General features: G+C 30.4%; 1 protein-coding gene across 6 annotated transcripts in view; it reads right to left on the bottom strand.

Moving 5' to 3' along the window:
- Positions 1-25,955, bottom strand: part of LOC126757995 (homeobox protein cut) — a 215,892-nt gene that overhangs the window by 80,555 nt on the left and 109,382 nt on the right. For all 6 annotated transcript variants that reach the window (XM_050471951.1, XM_050471950.1, XM_050471955.1 and 3 more), the window contains exon 3: positions 19,575-20,849. In XM_050471951.1, the coding sequence (XP_050327908.1) occupies positions 19,575-20,849 (1,275 nt within the window). The remainder of the gene's footprint in view (positions 1-19,574; positions 20,850-25,955) is intronic.

The following is a 25,955-nucleotide window of genomic DNA, read 5'->3' as shown; positions in this document are numbered from 1 at the left end:
CGTAAAAGTGGTGATAACTTTGCAGGGAGAATTGAAAAGCAAATAAACCAAACAAACAAATGAAAGCAAGAAATATATTTATTTGGTTTATTTAAGAAAAATTATGAAACAAACAAAACGCTCTACTTAGAGTAAGCATAGCAAAAAAAAATTAAAATAAAAAAATATTAAAATTAAAAAGAGAAAAAAAAAAAATTGCTAATAGTTGAGCGTCAAGCAGCGATCATTAAATGGGTGATTAAAATAGAATTTACCAATCGAATTTTGATAAAAATAAATGCTGCTTTTGTTAAATGGCATTTCTGTTGGTGATTTTTTGTAAATACGCGCTTATATATGCATGTATGTATGTATGTAGAGACCGCAACAACAAAATATACGAAAAATTCTATTTTCGTTTAATCCAAAATTATATAAAAATACAAGACAAGCAATCTCAAAAAGCAGCAACAAATAATCAATAATTCTATGAAATAATCAACAAGTCTTGAGCGCTCTATTGATTTTTAATCTGTCTACAACAACTAAGCCTATAATTCAAGTGCGGCAATAAACTTTGACTTTTGATAGCACTCAGCATTAATTTATAGAATATAAGAAAAAATAATCAGTGCAGATTTAATAATTAAATAACAAAAATTACTATATACACGCGTTAGACTTAGGAGGTGCGTTCTTTGTGTGGTCAAGCACAGAGCGGAGCGAGAGCGAGATTGCGCGATTGTGGAGATAAGCGACCTTGCGTGCCGCGAAGAGGCTCGTACCGAGTAATAGGCGGCTAGTGAACCGTGTACAGTGGGCGCGGCACAGTTGTTGAAAGAAATTTTTGAAATAAAATGAGTGAGGTTGACTACTGGTATAAATAGTGAACGCGAATTGATCATGTTGATACTCGTTTTGCCTTAAAGTTTCCTTTGTATTTAACACTTTTTGGAAAATTAATATCGATTTTAGCAATAAAATAAACATAATTAGCGGAAATTTAGATTTATGAGGGAAGCAGTGAGCACAAAGTGATCATGTTGATCCTCGCATTGCCTTATACACTCTTTATAATTGAAAACTTTTGTTCAAGAAATTGTTTAAGTGCCGTCGCTAGTATATTTGCATCCGTTTATCCAATTTTTTAGTATTTATTTTTTATATTTTTCAATTACATATTAAATTTTTTAACTATTTTTAATTATATATTATTTTTTTGTAAATATTTTTTAAAATTCTATAATCAATTTGTTTTATCTTTTTGTTTTTAATTATTTATTTATTCATTATTTTCTTGTTAGCGGGGAACTACGCTTAGCAAAACTTGTTTTCCTCCATTTGAAACAAATAATATCAATTATATTTGCACAACTGCTTGCCATATTGAGCAAATAAAAATGATAATCGTACACAGATAACATTTAAACTTTAAATAAATAATTCGTATTTAATAATTGTGCTATTAAGACAATGACGTTAAAGGAAATATTTGCTTCAAATGCTATTTAAGCAGCTGAAAGCAAGAAAACTCCCAACTTCTTCTTATGAGCATCAAGGCTGCTTTTGTATATATGTACATATTTACTATAACGAGCGATTTGATTAAAAATGTAATTCATTTGCTAAAGAATAACTTATTTAAAACAGTTATAACGTGCGTGTTCGATTCGCCGATCATTAGCGAGCTCTGCACTCTTTTAAGATAATTTACATTTCGAAGCGAAAAGAAATTTTTGCGTTCGAATTTATAAAAATACTGGCAATCTCTTGTTTATTTCATTACCTATCTAATTTATACCAGTTATTTGTTCGATTCGTTAAACTTACATAATTGCTAGCTATGTTATCTACGATTATGCCAGTGTATTATAATTTATAACGGTTATGCTCGTTTTGCTACACAATAATAAATCGTATAATATTTGGTTTTTCTAACTTTTCAATTATGCCAGTTTATACTAGTTTGTTCGTTTTGCTACTCTCCAAAGCTGAGTCTATCGTAGCTAACTTGTTAAGCTCGTCTAACTGTCAGCTTTACTATTTTTTCGATTATGCCAGTTAACTCATTTTATACCAGTTGTGCATTCTACTCACTAATCTATAGAGTCTGGTTTTTTTGAACATAATTTTAATGTGTGCTTACTATATGTATAACAATAGCAAAATTCTAAGAAACTTCTAACAGCGAACTTAAACACCGAAAACAAGCGACCTTAATATGCGAACAAACTCTTCAAACAGTTGAAAAAATATTGACTGCCGCAACTGTCATTTATTGAACAACAAGCAAAAAACACAAAAATCAATAATGAAATTAGGAGAGAAAAAGGAGAAAATGAACTCTACAGCGGAAAGGTGATCAGCGCACGCGATCGGAAGCGCTAAATTGGTTAGATGGTAGTTCTTTTGAGCAGCAAATGACGTGAATAAAACAGTGAAGAGCAAAACAAATCAAGAACGTACGAATGAAGTAAACAAATATTAATATATAAAAAAGTGTGGGCAGTGCTTGTAGACAAATTTCAACGTAGAAGTCTAACAAAAAGTTAATGAAGTGAGGCAGTTTCAATTACAAACAAAGTTATCTAATGAAAAACAGTTCAAACTGCGGCCAATAGTTACCTAACAGCAGCTTTACACACTCTATAAATATTAATTTTAGCAGCGCCGATCACTGACACGATCTGTTGAACCCAAATATGAGCTTAAAGAGGCTGCATATTTTTGTAGTCAGGTATATAGTAAGGGCTATTGAGTAAAATCGAATGTATAAATACTTGTATATATTTATGATTTTTTTGTTGTAACGCATGGAAATTACAAGCGATCAGTTTGTAGTGATCGCGCTCAACATTTGCTCTCTTGCATGGGATGCTTCTTCACCACTTACAACTATTTGCTGGCAATCAAAGCAATAGAAATATCTGTTGTGCCTGGCGCCAAGCAACCGGTGTTTCCATAATCAAATTTGACAGCTACCGACGTACGATCAGCAGTGTGGTGTATGTGTGTGTTGACTTGGGCAGCGGATCAGTAGCTCAATATGCGTACAAGCGCGTGTTGTTTGAGCGTTTGTCAATTTTGGTAAACAATTTGAAGGCTTAGTGCTGTAACAAGAGTTGCTGGCGATCGCTAGTTGATCGTTTGCAGCGTTGAAGCGTCGCTGGCACGCTTCTGTCTAAGATTTTTCTAATTTTTTTTTCTGTTTGTTGTAATTGATTTACGCAGCATTTGTTGGCGCCCACTGCTTGTATTATAAATGTTATATTTTTGTTGTTGTTTTTTGTGTGCTCGCGCACGACAGTTAATTAAAAATTATGACAATGATCGAGATGAAAATGTTTAGATAAAATGATGAAGATGCGCACTGACAATTCGACACTCGACACAACTGACCGTTATTGCTAGAGTATAATTCATTTCAATTCAATTCAGTTCGATTCAATTTAATTCACCACGGTCAGTCAACGATCAACGATCAGTCATGCAATTTTTGACATTTGATCGGTTTTTGATCGCCAGACCTCAATTCGATGCGCGGCCATATAGACAGATAGTTGATGATGATGATATTTAAATGGAATTTGAATAAATGTTTAGTGGTGTGTGTGATCATGTCACAATCATACCCACACATACACATGTACATGCTGTTTAATATATTGCAGGCTGAAGTGTGAAATTTAAGCGAGTCAGTGATGTATTGGTAACATTTATTTATAGACAATGTTGTTGTTGTTATTTCTGCTCGTCACATGTAGGAGGGTTAATTAAAATATTGAGAAAAATCGATTATTAAAATTGCAAACGGTGTTTGGTGGTGGGTTGCTGTGCTGATCGTATAAGCTTCGTTGGAGCGAACTCAATTAAGTCTTGCATGGGTGTTAATTAAGTGCGAGTGTAGTCAAGTCATAAATTTTGTTTGTCCGAAATAACAATGAATATAATAAATATGTAATTTTTTAAATTTCAAATACTTTTTGATGATGATGTAATTAGAGGTAAATTATTTTTTAGAAAATAACAAAAACAAATATTTGGAAAAAATTAATTTAGTTGAAAAAAATAATAATAATGTGAAATATCGAAAAATGTTATTATTTTAATATTAATATAATTTATTTTTTTTGTTTTGAATTTTTTTTAATTTGTAATTATTTTTATGGGTTTTAAAAGTAAAATTATATTAATGCATAGTGTTATTTTGTCCTAAATAAATTTATTTAATATTTGAAATTTATTTTTGAAAATATTTTCATTTAAATAAAATTATATTTTATTTGAAATTAGAAAAAAAATTAAAATTATTATTAAATTATTTTAATTAATTTAATTTTATTTTTTTTAATTATATATTTTTGACGAAAAAATCGCGTTACATTATGTTATTTTTAATAATTTTACTTAATATTTGAAAAAAAATGTTGATTGACAATATAATTAATAAATATTTTTGTGATATTTAATATTATTAAAAATTAGAGAAATTATTAAAAAAATTTTACGATTTTATATTTTAATAATAGTAATATTAAATATCTACGAAATGTAAATCTTTTAGTTTAGTAATTGGTTATTGTTTTTTAAAGTTTTAAAATAAAATTGTCAAGAAAACGATTTTTTGAAATAAAAATTTGCAACAAAATTGAATTTTCGAAAAATTGTTGAATAAGTGCCGGTTATTTCGATAAAAAATTTTAATTTATAATTTTTAGTTTATTATATTTGTTATAAGTTTTTACTTGTTTTTAAATATTTTTATAATATTTTATATTTTAATAGTAACAATAATGAATATCAAAAAAATATTTCATAATTGGTAATTGTTTTAAATATTTTAAAATTAAAATTGTCAATCGAACGATTTTATTAAATAAAAAACTGAATCGATTTTTTCTTTTAATTTAATAAAACAAAATTTTTTTATTTTGTGTTATAAAAAATCGATTTTTTTTTAATTTCATATTCATTAAAAAAAATAAAAATCAAACGATTTTTTAAAATAGAATCGATGTTTCTTTTAACTTAATAAAAAAAAATTATTTATTAAAATCGATTTTTGTAAATTTTATATTTATTAAAAAAGGAAAATATAATTTTTATGCTCTAGAACCTAAAATTTTATTTTTTCTGTATGCCACACAATTTATTTTTAACCAACAAATTTCACTATTTCAATACCACACCAGTTTTCGTCCTTTAATATTTTCAATAACTCTCTAAAAATATACGTATCAACTTATAGAGCACCTTGCTACTCCTCAACACTTTTCGCTCGCCATACAATTCACAATTCTCACCCACACACATTTTCCGCACTTCCAATAACTCCCTAAAACTCTTAAAAGTAATCAGCCTAATGAGCTGTTTGTTTTCATGCTCACCACAAGGCGAGCCAAAACAAAAAAAAAAAAATACGAAAAACGAAAATGTAAGCGAAATTTATCAGCTTAAGTACCTCGAAAAATAACGCTTATAACAAAAGGCAACACATTTGATATAGAAATTGTAAAATCGAAAATGAGAGTGGGTGTGCAATCATTGCAACGTCGTGTTGCAAAAAGACGTGGGCGGCGCGAATGTAAGCTGAGAGAGGGATATTTTTGGGAGCAAACATTTTACATATTTCTTAGTCAAAAATATGTAAACAAAATTATTTTTATACAGTTATAGTATTACTTACTTAGATTATTGTGCAACACTGTAAAATTAATCACTTTGGTTGTTACATACCTGGAAGAAAATGAAATACATTTATTAGTTAAAGTTGCTGAAAGTTTTAATTACTTTTTAAACGTTTGGCAAATATTTCTTCACAAAAATGTGTTTTATAAAAAAATATAATTTTTGTAATAACATTTTCTTGTTGTAATATGTTGTTATTAAATTGAAAACCCCCTAGAATTTTTTTTCATGTCACCACTGTCGCATTGTTCATTTCATTGTTCGGAATCGAATGTAAAATACTCGAAAATCCATGAAATTGAACAGCGACAAATGGAGATAAAATGCAATGGGTGGAAAAAAGCTTTAGAGATATGATATAAAAAATAAAAGAATTCCGTAATATCAAAATATAAGCATGAAAATGAGGTAAAAATGGCTTTCATTAAAAAATATTTCGTATTTTGTCATTTACATTGTTATGTTAATGTTGGAAAATATGAATTGCGAAAAATTTAAGTATTTTATTAAGGGGGTTTATTATAGATAAGTACACGGTTGAATTAGTCAAATAGTGAGTAACGAACATAAAAATTGAACATAAATGAAGAGGCATAGCTGCTGAACTATACAAGTTAGAAATTATAACTTTTTTCTCATTGTTAGCAAAACTATGATTTGAAGAGAAACTCTATGCTTTGATTGGTTGAAAATATTAGCCGGCGTTTGAGTGAGTGTGGAAGGCAGAGAGTGCGCTTAGAAAGTATGGAATGTTGTATGAGAGAAAGGGAGAGTTTAAAGTCACTAAACTGTAACTATTTTATAGCGAACACTTTTCATTAACTGGTGTGCTACTGTAATTCTCAATAACTTTATCAGATAAACAAATTAGTGGTTTATACGTGTAGAATGCTTAAGTGATTTCAGATGAAAAAGTTGCATACTATTTTTTTATAAATAGCTACTCTGAAAGATTTTATAGTAAATACACTCAATTAAATATATATTTTTGTATTTTATAAGTTAGTTTATAAGCAATTTTCTTCCAATATGTTCTGCTCAATATTTTTTGTCTACTAACTATAGAGCCCTCTTATAAAATTGTTAAGAAATTTTTTGAAATTTGCTATTTTTTTATTTTTATTTTTCTTTGTCTATTATTTCTTATTTTTGGTGTTCCTCTTCCGCCGTGCTCTCTCTCACTCATGCTCTCTCTTAGTTCGACAAAAGAGTGCACAGCGTAAGGAGCGGGTAAATGTTTCGCCCATTAACAAAATGCTGCGGCAAATAAGTGGAAAAAGAAAACAGTACAGCTGTTGTGTGCCTGGCATGCAGGGATAACTGTATATGCTAGCCGTTTTATTCATTACGTGTATTATTGCAAAAATAGCATTTAATGGATTTGCAAATGCATTCAAAACCAGTCATTATGTGGTATCTGCTATGTGAGATACTATACTTCGCTTTTTTCCACTAGATATTTATTTGAACGTGCGGCAGCTTGTTGTAAGGATGTGGCAAGGATACGCTGCTGATAGGATAAATGATTTTTTAGAGCATACAAGCAAGCGGCAACAACTAATGGGTTTGAGTCGATTTTTTGTTTCGCATTAGATGCCGTTATGTGTGTGTAGTCAGGTGTGTGTGTGTGTGTGTGGTGGAGGGGGAGTGCACATATGTCTGGCGCTGAAATGTGTGTGCGCCATTCATGTTGCTCGTCTGCGCCTAGTGGAGCGGGGGTGCGCAAGAAATCGCACTTAAGCTAAAGTGTTGTTGCAAGTCGCTTATACTTATGTATACGTACATATGTAAATATGTTTTTGAGTATATAAATAATAGCCACTACCCATGCGGCTAAGAACTGTCTGTAGTGGCTGTTGCATGCATAGATAAATATCAGTGTTGGCAAGGGTTAAAGTACAAGTGAAGGCAATAAGCGTGAAGTAGTAGTGTGTGTGGCATGAAAGCGTGCATAGAAATGTGCGGGAAAAGGAAGTAATAGCTCTAATACTGTATACAGCGCTCATTATAGTAGTAGTAAGTAGCAAAATATTAAAAAAAAATTCTAAAAGATTTTTAACTTCGTACGCTTTTATGCTCTCACCCCTTCACCACGCCACTTCACCACTGACTTTGGGGGTCGTCATTTTTCACAGCGTATTGCAATAAGCAATCATTCAATGCACTTCTATTAATGTCTATATGCATGTGTTGGCTTATTTTGTAAATATGATATATGCAGACTGACTTTGTATTTGTTTATTTTTCTCAAACTGCACTCTCAACTCATCTATGAAATACCAAACACCTTTGTATTATGTCTTAAAAGCTTTTGCCTACAAATTGCAGGTATGTGCGCGTATTTATTATTTTTTTTTGCATATTTGTTTCTTTCTGTGCATAATGTTTGCATTAAAGAAATTAAAATTTTTCATGCTAAGAGTGTAAATGTTTCGATGGTCTTTGTTTAGCCTTTAAGAAGGCGTTCAAGCGTTGGCAGAAAGCGACTTAAAGGAAATATTGAGTTGACACTGCATAGACATTTATAAAGATGGCTGCAATGTAGGGGTGATGGTGGCATAAATGCAGGCGACAGTACGGATAATTATACATATACGGGCATAACAGATACAGATAGCTGAACTACGTTTCAGAAAACAATTTTAAACGTATTTAATTAATTTTAATATGCAACTGAATTTATTTTATTTATTTAAAATATATTTGAAAAAAAAATATTCTTAATTGATAAATTTTATTTTTGTATTTTATTATAAAATATTGTTCAATTGGGTAAATATGGCTGAGAAACTACGTTTTATGAAGCAATTTTAAATTCTTTGAAACTATTTTTATTATTTGTTTTTAATAAAAAATAATCTTTGCAATTTATTTAATTTTTATATTTTTATTATGAAATATGGTTGAATAATAATTTATTTAATTTTAATTTTTTATTGTAACTTTTGATGCGCTTTTTTGATTTTTATTTTTATATTTAGTTTAATTTTTTTCAGTGTAAATTTTGTTTTAATTATAATGTAATATTTTTATTTTATATTTTTGAAACGAAAGGATATTTAATTATTTTATTTTATTTTTATATACTTATTGTAAAATATAGTTAAATTTAATTTTATTTATTTTTAATTTTTAATAAATTTTTCTCCAAAATTAGTTTTATTTTTATCATTAATTTTAAATAAAAAAATTTAAATTTAAAATTCTATTGATTATCAATATTTTTTTATCTATTATAATTTTTTTGTATTTTTTGTATATTTTATTATAAAATATAGTTAAATTTAATTTTATTTATTTTTAATTTTTACTAAATTTTTCTTCAAAATTAGTTTTATTTTTATCATTAATTTTAAATAAAAATATTTAAATTTAAAATTCTATTGATTATCAATATTTTTTTAATCTATTATAATTTTTTTGTACTTTTTGTATTTTTGTATTTAGCTTTTAATTTATAAGTAATTTTATTTTAAACTTCAAATATACATTTTGTGTTTATTATAGATTTTTGATATTTTGGAATTAAAAAAACAAAATATTAATTTTAAATTTTTTTTGATTTTATGTTCTAATTTTTAATTTATTATTTTTATATAATTAATAATTATTTATTTACTTTTTAAATTTTTAAAATTTTATTGAAACATATTATAATATTTTCAATCTATTAAATTTTTTTTTTTAATTTATGATACATTTTTTAACACTTTATTTTTATGTTTATATTATTATGTTATCGATTGATTATATGTTTTGTTAGACATTTATATATTTTTTTTTTTATATTTTTATTTTTATATTTTTTATTTTTAATTTTATTGTTTTTTAATATGTAATTTTTTCAAGGCTTAAAAATTAACTTTTTTAATATCTTTAATTAAATTTATTTATCTTTAATGAAAAATATATGTTTTTTTTTAATTTTATATCTTTTTTATGTTTAAGTTTAACGATTTTTAATAAATTCTATATTTTTTAAGTTATATTATTTTATATATTTTTTATTATTCTCTTATAATTTTTTTACTTTTTAAAATTTGTATATAATTTTTTGTATTATTCTTAATTTAATAAATTTTTATTTTATATGTTTATACGTTTTTTTCAGTTTTGGCTCCTTTTATTATTTTTTTCAATTTTTTCTTTATAAAAATGAAAAATGTAAATATTAATTATGCTTAAGAAAAATTAATATTCAAGAAAATTGTCTCCAATTATGGCAATAATTACTTTTTGTAAGTTTTTCCCTACAACTATCACTTTAAGCTTATAAACTACGCCACTGACAGTATTTAGTCGCTATTGCGGTACGAGCATGTGTTTGAGCTAGTCAAAACTTAAGTAAGCATGGATGTGTATTGTGCACAATATAGCTTCCGGTACATAGCTAAGATGATTTCCGGCAATAATGCGCTTTAAGCAGAAAAAATAAAAAAATTAAAGTAAAAATTCCAAAAAAATATAAAAAATAATAATAATATCATGCAACAAATCAATGTAAAATTAAACTACAGTTGTAAGCGGTTAAGTTGTTGTAATTTTTAATAATTTTATGTTTTTCTATTTGTTGTCATGGAAAAAATCAAGCATTAAAATGCTGGGCATAATTGCGGTCAGCTTTTGTGTTGCTGCGTCGCTTTTGTTTCAAAGCAAATCAACAATATTATGTACATGCGAGTGCATGTGTATATCTATACTGTTATAGAGCATATCTCTAATAATTGTCGTGTGTGTCCAGCAGCTGCAGCTGTATTTGTAACAGTTCAATGCATTTTGTAGCGCTAATGAATGCGCTGGAGCATATGAAATCATACTAATCTACAGTTATTTATATTTTACTTTTATATATTTGACACACACAAACACCGCTACATATCTATGTATATGTATCTATACATATGCTCCAGCATATTTTTAGTTGCGCTTAACCCCTTTCGAATTATCATTTTTCCAACATTTTGTGGCATATTTTCTATGTTCTTCATTTGTTGTTGTCGAACAAGTCGAATTATGTTAATTCGATAAACATTTGGTAATTATTGTTGAAATATATTTTAGTTCTGCGAAGTGTTGATAATCTTTGTGGTTTGTTTGGCGCGGAATGTGTGGCCGCTTTTGATAATTATTATTATTGTATTATTTAAATGTTATTTGTGGCGTGCTATTATTGTTGTTGTAAATTTGTTTATCACTTTTGGTGTGTGGGAAAGCAATCGAAGCGGAAATTGTGGTTTTTAATAATTTTGGGAATACAATTTGGGAGAAAAACGGGTCATTAGAAAAATGATTTGCTTTGATTGCTATGAAAGAAAAATAATTATTTTTAAATAAAAGGAAAAAACTAAGTAAAAAAAATTATTAATAACAACTAAAAAGAGCAGACTTTATTATTAAAGAATAAAAAACAGTAAAGTATAAAAATAATTAGCATTTTAATAATATTATTATATAAAAATATGAATTATTTTAAGGAAATAGTTTCAAAATTATTTAAAGTGTTTTTGTAATGTTGCAGAATTTATATATATTTTGTTTTTGAAATTTTGTCTTTAATATTTTTCAAACCGTAACAATTTGAAAAAATGTTGTACAAAAAAGAAAAAAAAATATAAATAAAGTAATAAAAATTAAAAAAAATTAAATTAAATTTAAAAAATTAAGAAATATATTTAATAATTTTAGTAAATTGTACATAAAAAATAATATATAAATAAAGTATTAAAAATTAAAAAAAAAAAACAATTAAATTAAATTAAAAAAATTAAATTAAATTTAAAAAATTAAGAAATTTATTTAATAATTTTAATAAATTGTACATAAAAAATAATATATAAATAAAGTAATAAAAATTAAAAAAAAACAATTAAATTAAATTAAAAAAAATAAATTAAGTTTAAAAATTTAGAAATATATTTAATAATTTTAGTAAATTGTACATAAAAAATAATATATAAATAAAGTAATAAAAATTAAAAAAAAACAATTAAACTAAATTAAAAAAATTAAATTAAATTAAAAAATTGAGAAATTTATTTAATAATTTTAATAAATTGTACATAAAAAATAATATATAAATAAAGTAATAAAAATTAAAAAAAAAAACAATTAAATTAAATTTAAAAAATTAAGAAATATATGTAATAATTTTAATAAATTGTAAAAAAAAAATAATATATGAATAAAGTAATAAAAATTAAAAAATAAAAACAATTAAATTAAATTAAAAAAATTAAATTAAATTTAAAAAATTAAGAAATATATGTACGAAAAAAATATAATATAAATAAAAAATAAAAATTAAATTAAATTAAAAGAATTAGGAAATTTATTTATTTAATAATTTTAATAAAATATTTTAATGTAAATTATAAAAGAAAAAAATCATTCAATATTTAATAAAAATTAAAAATGGTTAAAAATGGTATTTTTATAATTTTTACATAAATAATAAAAAAAATTCCAAGGAAAATAATATCTTCCATATTTTTCCAAACTTGTGCTCGTCTTCATTCAACAAGTCACTTGGTTTGTGCTCCTTAAACGCACCCAACCAATCATTTTGCTTAGAAAAATCAGTGCAAACGCGTCGCTCATAAATCATTCAAAGTGTCAGCGCGCAAAAACCAACTACTTTTGTGCGAAAACAAACACCATTAAAGCAGTGTGCAACACACGTTGCGGCTGCAAAGCCAATAAGCGGCTTGGGGGAGTCGAAAGTGCTCCAGCGTTTCTATTGCATTTCCACGAAATACTTTGCCGTTAAAAGCGTGAAAAAATCAATTTTTAGTGTGGCGCACGCAAATGTGTGGTTGACAACAAAAACAACAGACAACAACTTGCGCACAACACTAAAACAACAGCAGTAAAACGTCAAACAATAAACAGTTGGCAGTGCGACGAAGATTTCGCAAAGAAAAACACAGGAGCGAGCGCAAAAATGTTGAAAAAAAATTCGCAAATAAATTTTTGCAAACATAAATTTTGCAAATTTTCAAACTGTCGATCAGCGCGCAGTGCAGGCAAAGCGGATGAGACGTCAAGCGGCCACAGCGCTTATTAGCTGCAGTTGTTGCGGTTGTTTTTGTTGTTGTTACGTTGTTGGTTGGTAGTCGTGCTGTTGTGCGAATTGTTGACGCATATTTTTATGAACATGTGTAACAAATAAATTTCTGCCTAAACAAATAAACAAATCGGTTGCAAGTAGCTTGCCACGTCTGTCAGCGAAATGTGACAAACTGCGTATCGAACGCACTTAAATGCGGCTGCAAGTGATGTTTGGGGCATTCAAGTGTGTGTGAGTGTGTGTTTTTAAGCACTTTAGTGTGTGTGTGAGTGGGCTAGTTGGAGGACAAAAGTGCATGTGTGTGTGGTGTGTTAGCAACTCATTTTCGTGCAGTCTTTGTTGTTGTTGTTATTGTTGTTAGATGAGCTGAGATGTACATGTATATATTTATTGCATATTTAACCAAAAAACTCAATATTGCCCGCAATTTCACCGACAAATCGTCAACGAAATATTCTCAATTCTTTGCTGCTTCTTCTTCCACCAGCCGACATATGTTGCGAATTTGTTATGGTCGCGCCGCAACGGTGTCTGGTGGCAAGTTGCAACAGCACAGCTAATAGATTATTAGAAATTTGTTATAAAATCTTGAGTTGTGGCAGCTGTGTTCGATTTGCCAGCCGCCAAGCAATTGGCGTTGCACCGCGCGCAAATGCGAAATATGCGACAAAATGTAAGAAAGCAACAAAAAAGTGAAACATTGAATATAAAAAGCTGCTGCATCTCTTCAATGTACAAGCAGCAGACAGGTCTACTCTATTTGCGTACAAATGTGGCTAATCGCCACTCTAGCTGGCCGGCTGGCGGTCTGCGTTGGCTACCCAAATGTGCAACACTAATGATTTCTCACTTATTTTTGGCAAATCATTTTTCAATTTGTTCGCAATTTTTTCTTATTCACTGCTTTTTGATTTTTATTTTAATTTTAATTTCTGTTTTTCAAAATTTTTTTGAAAATTTTAAAAAAATTTTTTTTTTTTAAATTTTTTTTCCAAATTTGTTTTAAAAATTTTTCCAACATTTATAATTAAAAATTATTATTTAATAAATTTCGTGTTTAAGACTTTTTAATTTTTTTGTAATTTGTTATTTTTTATTTGTTTTTTTTTTTATTTTTTTGCACTTCTCAACTATAATTATTCAACACAATTTTTAGAAGCAGTGAAAAATTGCTGACAAAATTAACGCAGATTAACATAAAGTTGTATGGCATTAATAATCTGACTTTTCCCCTCTATATAACGTTTTTTTCTTCCACTTTTCGCTGCTCTTCGTTGAGCACTGAGAAATTGCCTTGCTTTGGGGCAATCATAATTCAATAAAAAATCGCAATTGCTGCGCCGCATAAATTTGTGTGCGTTGATAAATTTCGTAGACAAAATATGCGCGTTGTGGTGCATTTATTTTTTGCGAAGCGTTGCAAAGTATGCAAATTTTTGCTGGCAAATGAAGTGTAGAGTGATTTCTTTTGGGGCTTAGGCAATTTGTGGCGGAGGCGTTTATGATATATATTTTTTTGTTTTTGTTGTGTCTTGTAAAATTTTAGCAAAATGATTGTGAAGTAAGTATATTTTGGTTTTTGTGCTTTAACAAGAAATTACTTTTTAGAAAACTTTTTAGTATTTTTCTTTATCAAAAGATAATTTGTCTGCGATTTGTAGATTTTTTGTTTGCTTTTTATCAAGGAACGAATTTTTAGCAGTTGCAATTATCAAATTGAATATTTTGTATTGGGATAAGAAATATATAATATATAGATTTGGATTTTTTACCATGCAGACTTTTAATATCGATTTTTTTGTTTTACTTTATTTTTTTAATTTTTTTTTTTTTGTTCTGTTATTAAATTTTTTTTTGTAAAATGCGCTATTCGAAACAAAACTATCAGCATGGAGTTTTTTAATTTTTTTTTTTTAAGAAAACATTTTTTTTTGGTAAAAAAGGTTTAATTTTTCTTAAGTTTATTAAGAAAAAATTTATTTTTGATAAAAAAAGATTTAATTTTTCTTAAGTTTATAAAAGAAAAATTTATTTTTGTTAATTTTTTTATGAAAAATTTGTTTTTAAAAGGAAAAATTAACAATTTTGCTGTATTTTTAATTTTTAAAAATTAAAAAATTTTTTTTTGATTTATTTTATTTTTTTTAAGTCACACATAAAATTTGTCAAAAATAATTTATTAAATTACCTGTTATTTTTTAATACAAAATATTTTTTTATTCAGAAACAATTTTATTTTTACCAATATTAGCATAATTTTTTTAAGTTAAATATTTTAGTTTTATTTCTAACGATGTTTTTTTTGTCATAATTCACATATACATAAAATAAGTCGAAAATAATATATTTTTTATATTTTGGTCGTCAAAAAAAATATATATTTTTTTGTAAAGTATTATTTAAAAAAAAAAATTCTTTTTATATATTTGGAAAAAAATGTTGTCAAAATCTTTAAAAATAATCTTACTATACAAATTTGAAATACTTTGTTATTGTTCGCTTTTGAGAATTCCCGCAAAGTCTTAAAGCATCTGCAAAACATTAGAAGAATGACAAGAAAATTAAAGTTGCCATGCAACAACAGCTTGCAATGGTATTTATTTTTTATCTATGCGATTGCTTGGCAGCATTAAAAGCCGCAACAAAGCTGGGAAAATATGTAAATGAAATGTTAGAGCAAAAAAACAAATATTGTATTGAGTTCAATGATTTCTTGACTGACAGCCAGCGCTGAAATGGCGTTCAATACTAACAGTAAATAGTTACATACAAACATATGCATATGCATTTATATACATATGTATTTTTATGACCATCACTTGCCGCAGTAGCAGCTTTAACGGCGCCCTTTAAATGCCTGCAATTTATTACTAATGTCTGTTGTTGGCGCTGCCAGCGCTGCTGCTACATTTTATTGTTGTTAAATAGTACAAGAAAATATTGTTATTGTTTTTGTACTTAAATGACATTAATGGAAAAAACAAACATATGTAATTAACACAGGCCAAGTAGCGCAGCAGATAAACTTTTCACTTCCTACCGCCCGCCGCATTTATAGCACACACGCACGCATACGCACACATACACACGTGCAAGCAAATGCAGTGTCTTTCTCCAATATCGCGGAAAATGCGCTGATTTTGTTTTTTTTTGCCTCTTTCAAACCAGCCTATTTTCACACTCAACCCACCAATGGCCGTATCATTTCCAGGCCAAGCGGCAAAATCGCGCGCACGCCATTTAAGAAATGCAAAATATGCTTGTGGATGCTGAAAATAAAAGCGTTGAACTTGGCGGCAGCAGTAGAAGAAGAACTGCTGCGGCGACGGCGACAACGCGTACATATATGCGCCGAGCGCTGCTTTATGGGCAGGACTGCGCGCTGAGCGGCCTTAAAGGCGCATATGAAGTCATTAAAAGTGGCAGGCAAAGTGATAAATTGTGTAAAAAAGTGCGCAAGTGTGTGTACGTGTATGTGTTTGTGTTGGTGGAAGTAACAGATACGCGCGCTTGTTCATGTGTGTGTTGCAAGCAGCAAAGTCAAGAGCTTCCAGCAAGACTGGGTTGACTGACTGTAGTCTACTCAGCAATAAAAAAAATAAACAAACAACAATAAAAAGCCTACAAGCACAGAAACAAAAACAAAGAGGAGACATTAAAGCAGAGAAAAAAGCTGTAGTAAATGTAAAATATATCTTCAAGTGGATCTGCAGCTTGCAACGCTAACCAACGCAGTACGCGCGGCACATTAATGCAACAAACTGCATTTTTACACAGCCAACTGCGCCTTACAGCGGCCGCCCTTTCAGGAACGCACTCAAGATCAATGGCATTTTTGACATTTCAAACAAATCAGAAGGTCACAAGTGCCAACAATGCTACAGCGTTGCTGATGTGCTGAACATATGAGGGATCATGCGAGTTGCTCAGCAGATAAACAGATATTAGATGGGAAAATTGTTGGGGAGCATAGCAAGGGGTTGTGTAGACAGAAACTAAATTTAAAGGGGATAATAAGTGTTGTTTGTACGTGTATAGCGGGAGTTTGTTGATGATTTTGACAGAAGAACTGATCTACTTGCTTTATATTTGTTTGGTTATTTAAATGAATGCTGCTAAAGAAGCATGAGCAGGTTTCTCAGACACATGAAAAAATGATAGAGTTGATGTATTAATAACATTTTTGAGACATAAATGTAGTTCCCAAAGTGTAACGTAGCGAAACGCACACTTTTTACCCAAAATAGGTACGCAACTTTAGCTTCAATTATCTAGCAAACATATGAGATAAATAAAATATTTCAAACGCAGCAATTTTTGACTAAACGCAAGCTTTTATTTGCTATATTATTGTGTTGCTAGCATTAGAAACAACTTCAGCAAGCTCAACAATATTTTTCAGCTAATTTAAGCTCCATTTTGAAGCTTGAAATTTCCAATGAACGTGCGCCTTAAATAAAATATATTAAATACAATAACGATCTAAAAATTTGAGCTTTCATTTGACAAATTATTTTTCTTACTATCATTAGAAAAACCTTCAGAAGCCTAATACTTATTTTTCTACTCATAAAACTCCATTTTTTTTACATATAATTACAAGCGAACGTATGTTTTAAATAACATAATTTTAATATATTAAATATCCACAAAATGTAGGCTTTCATTTGTTATATTACTTATCTTTCTAGCATTAGCAACACTTTCAGAAATCTAATATTTGCCACCCAATCAAATCAAACAATGCGCGAAAAAAGTGTTAAACACCGCAAATACTTCTCTCCTCACACCTTTTTTCGTAACGTAAGTTAAGTGAGCCGATAATATTATGTAAAATCAGCATGAATTATGCAAACAAACTGTAATTGATATGCTATCAATGTGGCAAAGAAAATATACAAAAGTGCTCTAGTCACACCTACAAAGGGCACTTAGAACCCACCCAACAGCGCAACACGCACACAACGGTACGGTACATAAAAAGAAGAAAAGTGTGGAAAAAGCTGAAAAAAACCACCGACAAACGCACAACGCAAATGAAAACATCTTTTAACGCATTATTTATCGGCACAAACACGCGTACAAATATTGCCCGATTTTTTCAACGTTCATTGAAATGTTAAGCGCTAAGTAAAACCACAGACAGCAAGATGGTCTATTTTCGGGGGTGGTGTGAGTACACACTGTACGCACAATTGGAAAGCAATTTTTTCCGTTATGGGAAAACGTTTCGCTGGCAAATACTTTGAGGAAATATTGAAAGTGTCTGCTTGCTTGCAAGTAGCCTGCAAGGAACGACCGTTGTTTGGGTGTGCGCGCGACCTTTTCGTTGGCGTCAATTTTTTCTGGTTGCCCTTTTCAGCTCGCTTGCTTTGTATTGATATTTACTCTTGACTTGTACAAGCGCTTAATTTTTCCGCACAAACAATGAAGAAAAAGGAAAACAAATGGTGAAAGGGATTTGCTGGCTTGGTTTGTAGAAAGATTGTAACTTTGCTGACTTTTGGGTTTTCCTCAGAGGCGAACAGACTTTTTTTCATTGCGTGTATTTTCGCTTTTCTTCAGCCGTCTGGTAAGTGTTTGCTGATTTGGTGTGAGTTTCGAAAATAAAGTCATTCGATAAATAGGTCTGCGTAAGGTCATAACATTATAATATTGACAAGACAATTTTTACGCCTTCAATTGTGTAAAAAGTTTGGCAATTGCGTTTATTATTTGTTTAGTTGTCAATGCCTCGTAACCTCGAAAGGGGAACACGTTTCCCTCATATTTTTTTTTTACTTTATAAATTTTTATTTGAGTTGTTTTCGTGCGGAAAGGCGTATATTAGCTGGAGTTCGAAGGGTTAGCTAATGTTAAAATGTCTAGTAAATTGTTTGACTTTGATTGAATTAAGTTTGCTATTGGATACCTTGAGGAAAAATCATAAAGGATGATGTGGGTTGGAAGCAAATTTGCTTTGGAAAATTTTAAGATCAAATTGATATGATTTTTAAAGGCGGTGAGGGCGCTGGTTTGCAAGCAGAAAATGATTGTCGTAATATAAATGTCGCTTAATAGTTGTTTTAATGGTGTCTTTTTTCTCAAAGTGAACTTTAATGGTAATATTTTTCTAGTTATAACCAAAAAAATTTAGTTCTCGTTTTTAAAAAATTAAAATAAAGCCTTCAAAGGCAGGTTCTTGTATAAAACATAATCTGTTGCATCGACTTCTTTGTTGAAATGTATTGAGAGCAAACTTCAAATAAGCAATTGATAGGAAAAACTTAATTTAAACGTTTTTAAAGAGATTACAAAAATTTTTTTTGGCTGCTAAATTATGTGTTTATTTTTTGTTTAACTCGTTTTGTCATTAATGCTGACATTTTGTTTAAAATTGCCTGACTTTTAATGTAAGTGTTTTCTGGTCCATAACATAACAACTTATTTCCGGTTTTTTAAGCTAGAAATAAAAGCTTTACCACGTCATGTTCTCTAAAACTATACCATCTTATAGCAATCTCATTGTTAAAATTTTTTCAGAAACATTTATAGCAACAATTATAATTATGTTTTATAGAGTTTTTAAAAACTTTTTATCACTTGCTCGGTAGCATTAAATTATTATTTTTTTCAACTAAAAAAAAAAACTCAAATTAAGCGTTTGCCATTATTTGTGACTGTCTTTTTGAAAATGTCTGATTTTTAATTAAAAATTTCTTTAGTCTGCATAAAATTAAATTCAATTACCATATTTCTAAGCCACAACTGAAGCCTTTACCTCACCATGTTCTCTAATTACACACCATCTCCTATCAATCGCTTTCAGAAAACCCTTCCTTAATGCGCTCGGTTCACTTACCTCTTTATCTTTGGCAGCTAATAGTTCAGCATGATTGTTTCCTACCGCATGCGACTTAATTGTTGCACTTCCACTGTAGTAACCAATTGTGGCATCGGTTTTCCCACTCTCACCACTTTCACCGCCATCAATTTCCATGCGCTTGACTTCCGCGGCGGACATTGCATGTTCATCGTCATTATCAACGCCATCCTCATCATCATCAACAGCATCTGCATTATCAATGCAATCATCGCCAGCCGCATTGGCTTTTGTTTTTCTTGCACAATTATTTTTATTTAGACTACAACTAGTTACTTTATTGCTATCGCTACTGCTAACATTTAGGCTAGTATCATCAGTTCTTTGACCACATACGCTCGCATCAATACTCTGCTCCATCAGATCCTTTTGATTTGTTGCATTGTGAGTACGCTTGCGCGCATTCGCATTCTCATCGGCATCCAAGTCGCGCTCCTCCTCGTCCAACTCATCATCGCCGCGCTTCACCAATTTCATTTCCGCTGTGAGACTGGTGATCAATTTGCTAGCATCGACTGCGCTAGCGCTGCGACTGCCATCCTCATCCATATCATCGTCGTCTATATGTGGCGCGGCATGCAACGGCGAGTGCAGCGGCGACTGTTGCTGTTGTACGGCAGCTGCTGCAGCAGCAGCGGCGGCTGCGGCCGCAGCTTCCATCATCATTTGTTGTGCGTGATTGAAGAATAGCTTGGGATTGAGGCAACCGTTGACGCCGTTCAAGGCGGCGCTCAGCGGCGAAACGCTGCTATTGCCACACGCGGCAGCAGCTGCAGCGGCAGCGGCAATACTACAACCGTCTGTGGACAGTGGCGGCGAGGGAGAGGGCGTATTCGTTGTGGCGGCCAACAAATTGCCACCGTTCTGATGTAATGTTATCGCCGCAGCGACGCTATTCAACAGTTTTGTGTTGTTGTTATTATTATGATGCACGCTATTCGGGCTGTTGAAGCCCGCGGCAGCGGCGGCGGCTATGCTGCTGTATGCAGCGCTGGTGGGCGAAAGCAGTTTGGTGCTTGGTGGGATTGTTGTAGATGTTGTGTTTGTGGTGGTAATGCTTGTGTTGCTGTCTGTGGCGGAGGCGCTGCTGTTGGCGGCAAGTGCAATGGCGGCCGCTGCGCTCAAGTCGTCTATGTCAGCCGGTATTTCGCTGCTGTTAGCGTTAGCTTGTGTGTTGGTGGTGGTGCTGGTGTCTGTGTTGGTGGTTAATTGATCCTTCAAGGTGTCAACGTCCTTATCCGCCAAGTTAGCGCGCTGCAAACAAAAAAAGGTAGAAAGAAACAATAAGTAAATGTTAAAGATAAGGGTATGGTATATCAATTTGTATGTTTGTTTTTCTAGGACACGCTTAAAAATTTAAGATTTCGCAACAGCAATTTGAAGTTTGTATTATTAAATTTTTTTATTTTTGCTTTCGAAAAAATTTTGTCTCAAGAACCTCGCTGTAACTTCAGAACATAAGCCTTAAATGGCGTCGCTTAAATTTTGCAAGAAACTGCAATATTGGATTTTTCTAATGAGCGTTTAAACATGCAAATCCCATAAGAAACACCAACACTATAGTCAGCGAAGTTATCGATTACTAAAAACAACAGCATTAAAGACAAAACACACATACAATTATTAAAGTATACTCTTATAATAGTTCTGCACCATATATTTGCAAACACTTCGCTTATAAATCCCTAATTTAGTTCAGTCATAGTACGCTCAATGCATTTCTATTTCATTTTGTTGCTGATACAATCGAAAGCTTATTGCTTCCGGTAAACAAACGTCAGCCAACTTAGACCAAAAAGTGGGCACATACTTTTACTAACACAACAAATAAATTTTGCCTAACTTTGCATTATTTGCCAACGCCTTTTTCTCTTGCGGAGTGTGGGTCACATTTGGGTAGACTAATTTGCCAAACATTTAAGTAAAGTCGAGGGTTTAATCGTCGGCTGTAGCATTACCTGCTACTCCTACCTTCGCGAAGTAAAAATAGTTTTTCGAATTGTTAGGTTTTTTGGCAATTTGACCAAATTTTATAGTCAAGCTTATCGATACGAACGATAAACTATAAATTTCGTAGTCAAAAAGTTGTAGTCGTGCGGTAACAGACGAAATTTTCGTAGGCACTTGTAATTACAGGGGTATATTGCATATGGATAGCTTTATTTGTTGGCATTACTTCTAGCCGTTTATGCGCTCTTCACTTTACTGTTGCGGCCTTTTTTTTGGCTATGGTAAAAGTTGTAACGTATTAATTTGGCCAAATTTAACCCGTAATGACTTTAAAAGTAAAATTAATGAGGGTCGCACTGCTGCTGGTTAACGGAAGTGGTGTGGTAAGGCGCCAGGCGGTATTATGCCAGTTGGTGTGAGTCCATTGAGCGTTGAAATAAATTGACAGTAAGGAAACTAGTAAATGCAGTTGGTATGTTGTTGCAAGTCTATGTTTTTGTTGCCTAATGGGACAACCCGAAAATGTGAGTGAAAAGAGTTTGCACATAAGTTTTTGTTTGCAGGCGTGTGTATAGCTATTATTGGGCGCAAGGAGTGGCATGCTTAGTGAGAAAGAGAGCAAACTGCTATTAGTGAATTTATTAGTGTTTGCAATCCTAAAACTATGCTACATGTAAGACTACTTTGTGGGCTATACGCCCAATTACATGCTTTATTATTTATTTTTTTTTTGGCTTTTGCTACTTTTAATGTGTAAAAGCCTGTTCTAAACTTATGCTGATTTCAATACCCAAAAATATTACTTTGTTGTTGTGAACGACTTTTGCTGTCTGACGGCAAAGGCCAGGCAACAGAAGTCATTAGGACGCTTGTGTTTCAATTTCGGTCATTTTCTGGCTATTATGGTACTTGTGTGCCGTAGTGGTTATACAAATTTTGTAAACTTTAATTTTTTTCAATTTCTTATTATATTTCAATATAATGCTTAATTTTTACTTAAAAAATATTTAAAAAATTGACTAAATACACAGAGCAATATAACAAACAATAATATAAATAATATATTTTTATGAAAAGATTTTAATATGTATATGTATATGCATATATAAATAAATTAGATAAATTCATATTTATAAAAATAAGTTATATAAATAATAAATTTATATATTAAAATGTTTTCTTTTAAATATTTTTTTAAATTTTAATTTTTTATAAGAGTAACTTCATACAGAATATTTTATGAATTTTTGTTTTATGTTTATATAATTTTGTTTTTGATTTTAATGTTGTTTATAATATTTTTTCTATTGCAATTTGGCTATTTAAAAAATTTTCCCAATTTTTCCTAATCTTGCGAAATTTATTAATTTTTAATAATTTTATTTTGATTCGAATAGTTTTTATTTTTTGTAAATTTTTTTTTTAATTTATGTTAATTTTATTTTTAAACTTTTTTGCCAATTTTTGTTAACTTTGTTAAGTTATATTTTGATTTGAATAGTTTTTATCTTTTGTTATTTTTTTTTTAATTTTTGTTAATTTTTTTTTTAATTTTTTGCTTTTTTGTTAATTTTTTTGCTAATTTTTGTTAACTTTTTTTAATTTTTGTTATTTTTTTAATTTTTGTTTTTTTTTTTTTTTTTTTTAATTTTGTGTAAAATTTACTACTAATTTTTTACTAATTTTTTAAGTTTTTGGTCATTTTTGTTAATTATTTTTTTTTTAATTTTTCTGAATTTTCTTTAATTTTTTTTAATTTTTGTAAATTTTTTTTTTAATTTTGTGTAATTTTTTTTTTAATTTTTTATTATTTTTTCTTAATTTTCTTTAATTTTTTGTTAATTTTTTTAATTTTGTGTACATTTTTGTTAATTTTTTGTTAATTTTTGTTTTAATTTTTTTGTTAAGTTTTTTGTAATTTTTCAAATTTCTTAAAGCATTTATTAAATTTTAGTCAGAAACTATTCAAACCTCTTTACAGCTAAGTCCGCTTTAAAGCCATTAACTGATTTCTTTTTCACTTTTTACTCCTCTCCAACAGCCTTAACCCGCATCTCTCCTTTTGCCGCTTTCTAACCGCCCGCATCATTTACTTCGTGGTCGAACTTGTAATCTGGTGATTAAACATTATCGACTTTGAGCAATGACAATCATGAGTCGAGCCAAGAAAGCCGACAGCTGGGCGAATAACTATTCAAACAGAGTACATGTAGAGTAGCAAAGCTACTGCCTATATCCTTGTACAACTTGTGGGATAGGATTTTATTAGCAAATTTCTTTGCTTTTCGAGCTGAATGTGCTGCAGGCTATTTTCGCAGGAATGCGTTGGACAAAAACAAGCAAGCCACGATGAAAACTCAAAACTTTAAGGAGCAAACAGAGGAAGTGTAGAAAGACCAGAGAGTAGAGAAAGTATGCTTGAAACCGAATGAACATAAATATATTGAAATATATATATGTGGGGCAAGTAGCGCTGCTGTTAACTTGCCATAGCTGATGACCGAGTAAAAACACAAAAAACACATGAGTTTGAGGATTAAGCGCGATTGAGTACGAAGTTGAGGATAAGAGCGCAAGTGTTGCAGCAAGCCGTTGCTGAGATACAGGTATGTGGACAATATACAATATACATATACATATATACATAGTATGTATATATTTAGAACAAGCATTTCGAAAATTGCACTAGCGTTAGGGGGCTCAGAGCACTATGAAACGCGCTAACCACGACGGATGTTGCCAAATGCTGGCCAACTGTCGTCGTCGTCGTGTATTGGTTTGTGGTATTAAAAATCCATTTGTAGAAATGACGGCGACGCAAGCGAAGTGCCTGAAATGTTGCTGGCATCCAAAGAGACAGACAAAAATTTCAATGACATTTTCGTTGTACAAACGTATATTACTCGGCTCGTTGTTGTTTTAATAGTTGACGGTTGACGATGACGTGTACTACAACAGTTATGTTGTTGATGCTTTGACAGGATATGGAAGGATTTTACATTTGGTCATAACGCCGAAACTCTTCGCATTCCCCAACTAGCGCGCGCCTTTACTCACGCTCACTCTACAGCGCAGCTGTATATTTGTTGCTGTTGTTGTTGTTGTTGTTGACGATGTTGTTAATGCTTTGTCTTTCGCTCGTGCCCACTCGGCGCTCCGTTCCGTTATGAAATGGGCACGGATTTGAAGCATTTATAGCGCAGGACTTGGCAGCCGGAGCGACAGAACGCTTGTATTTGCTTTTGTTTTTGCTTGTTTGTGTGTGGCGCGCTGTTTTGCCGTCTAGAGTAGCCTTTGGCAATATTTGTCATCATAAATACTTTTCGCTTTTACATTTATTTATAATATTTAAGCGCTGCTTAATGCGCGTTGCGGCGCGCGGCGTGAGGCGCGTAGTGAAAAATGAGTGCGGCGACTGACGGCTGGCGGCGCTCGGCAGTCGTTTGTGGGTAAGCGAAACAAATAGTGGTCTAACAACAAAAATGTCAATATAGCGAATCGCTGCAAGTTAAATATGCCAGACAGCTACAAAAACAATAACAACTTGTAGAAATTTAGCGTTTGTAAACAACCCAGACAGGACTTGTCTCGCCTCGCCGCGCTGATTTCTCTTGCCGCGCGCTTTAATGGCTTAAGCGCGCAAATTACTTTACGAAAAAAATTAGGTTCTGCTCAACAGTCTTATTGGGCAGTGTGGTGGCGGGGTGTGGGCGACACAAAAACACTTGAAAATCGATTATTATTCTATTTAATAATTCATAAGTTCTAATGAGTGTGGTAATGTGGCGATTGAGGGGTGTTGTGCGCGCTTTGTTGCTTGTGAAGTGGGTGGCTGAGCTGGTGTGGGACGCGAATGAGTTTGCTTAAGTTGTAGACGAAATGCAGCCGTGCGGCAAACGCTGAGTGGTAGGAGTCTAAGTACTTGTGTTGATGAGTGTTGCAATTGTCGTTCGGAGAAGAGGAAAATAATTCAACAGAAAGGCAGCAAAGTGGGGTTTTCGTAAATAAAAATAAAAAGTGATAGAAAAGTTGAAAAAAGTAAAAAAATATTTTAAAAGTTTATATAACCAAGTGAAGAAATTTATAAATTTAAAACAAAAATTAAAAAAATTAAATTAGAAATACCTAATAATTAAATTAATATTTTTTTTTAATTTTTAATACTATCAAAAGTTAAAATTTATTTTTTTCTGAATAAATTAATTAATTATTGATATTTAAAAGAATTAAAAATTTTCCGGTCAAGAATGATAAAATAAAAGGTGGAGAAAACCTAAAAATGCTGATTAAATAATTACAAAAAGGAAACACAACTTAAATTTCAAGAAATATAAACATAGATAATGAAAAAGTTTTAATATTTAACTAAAAGAAAATTATAAAATGTCTTAAATAAAATAATTAAAAACT

The sequence above is a fragment of the Bactrocera neohumeralis genome, chromosome 5 (assembly GCF_024586455.1).
Source record: "Bactrocera neohumeralis isolate Rockhampton chromosome 5, APGP_CSIRO_Bneo_wtdbg2-racon-allhic-juicebox.fasta_v2, whole genome shotgun sequence".
NCBI lineage: Eukaryota > Metazoa > Arthropoda > Insecta > Diptera > Tephritidae > Bactrocera > Bactrocera neohumeralis.
This window is presented reverse-complemented; position numbering and strand designations above follow the sequence as displayed.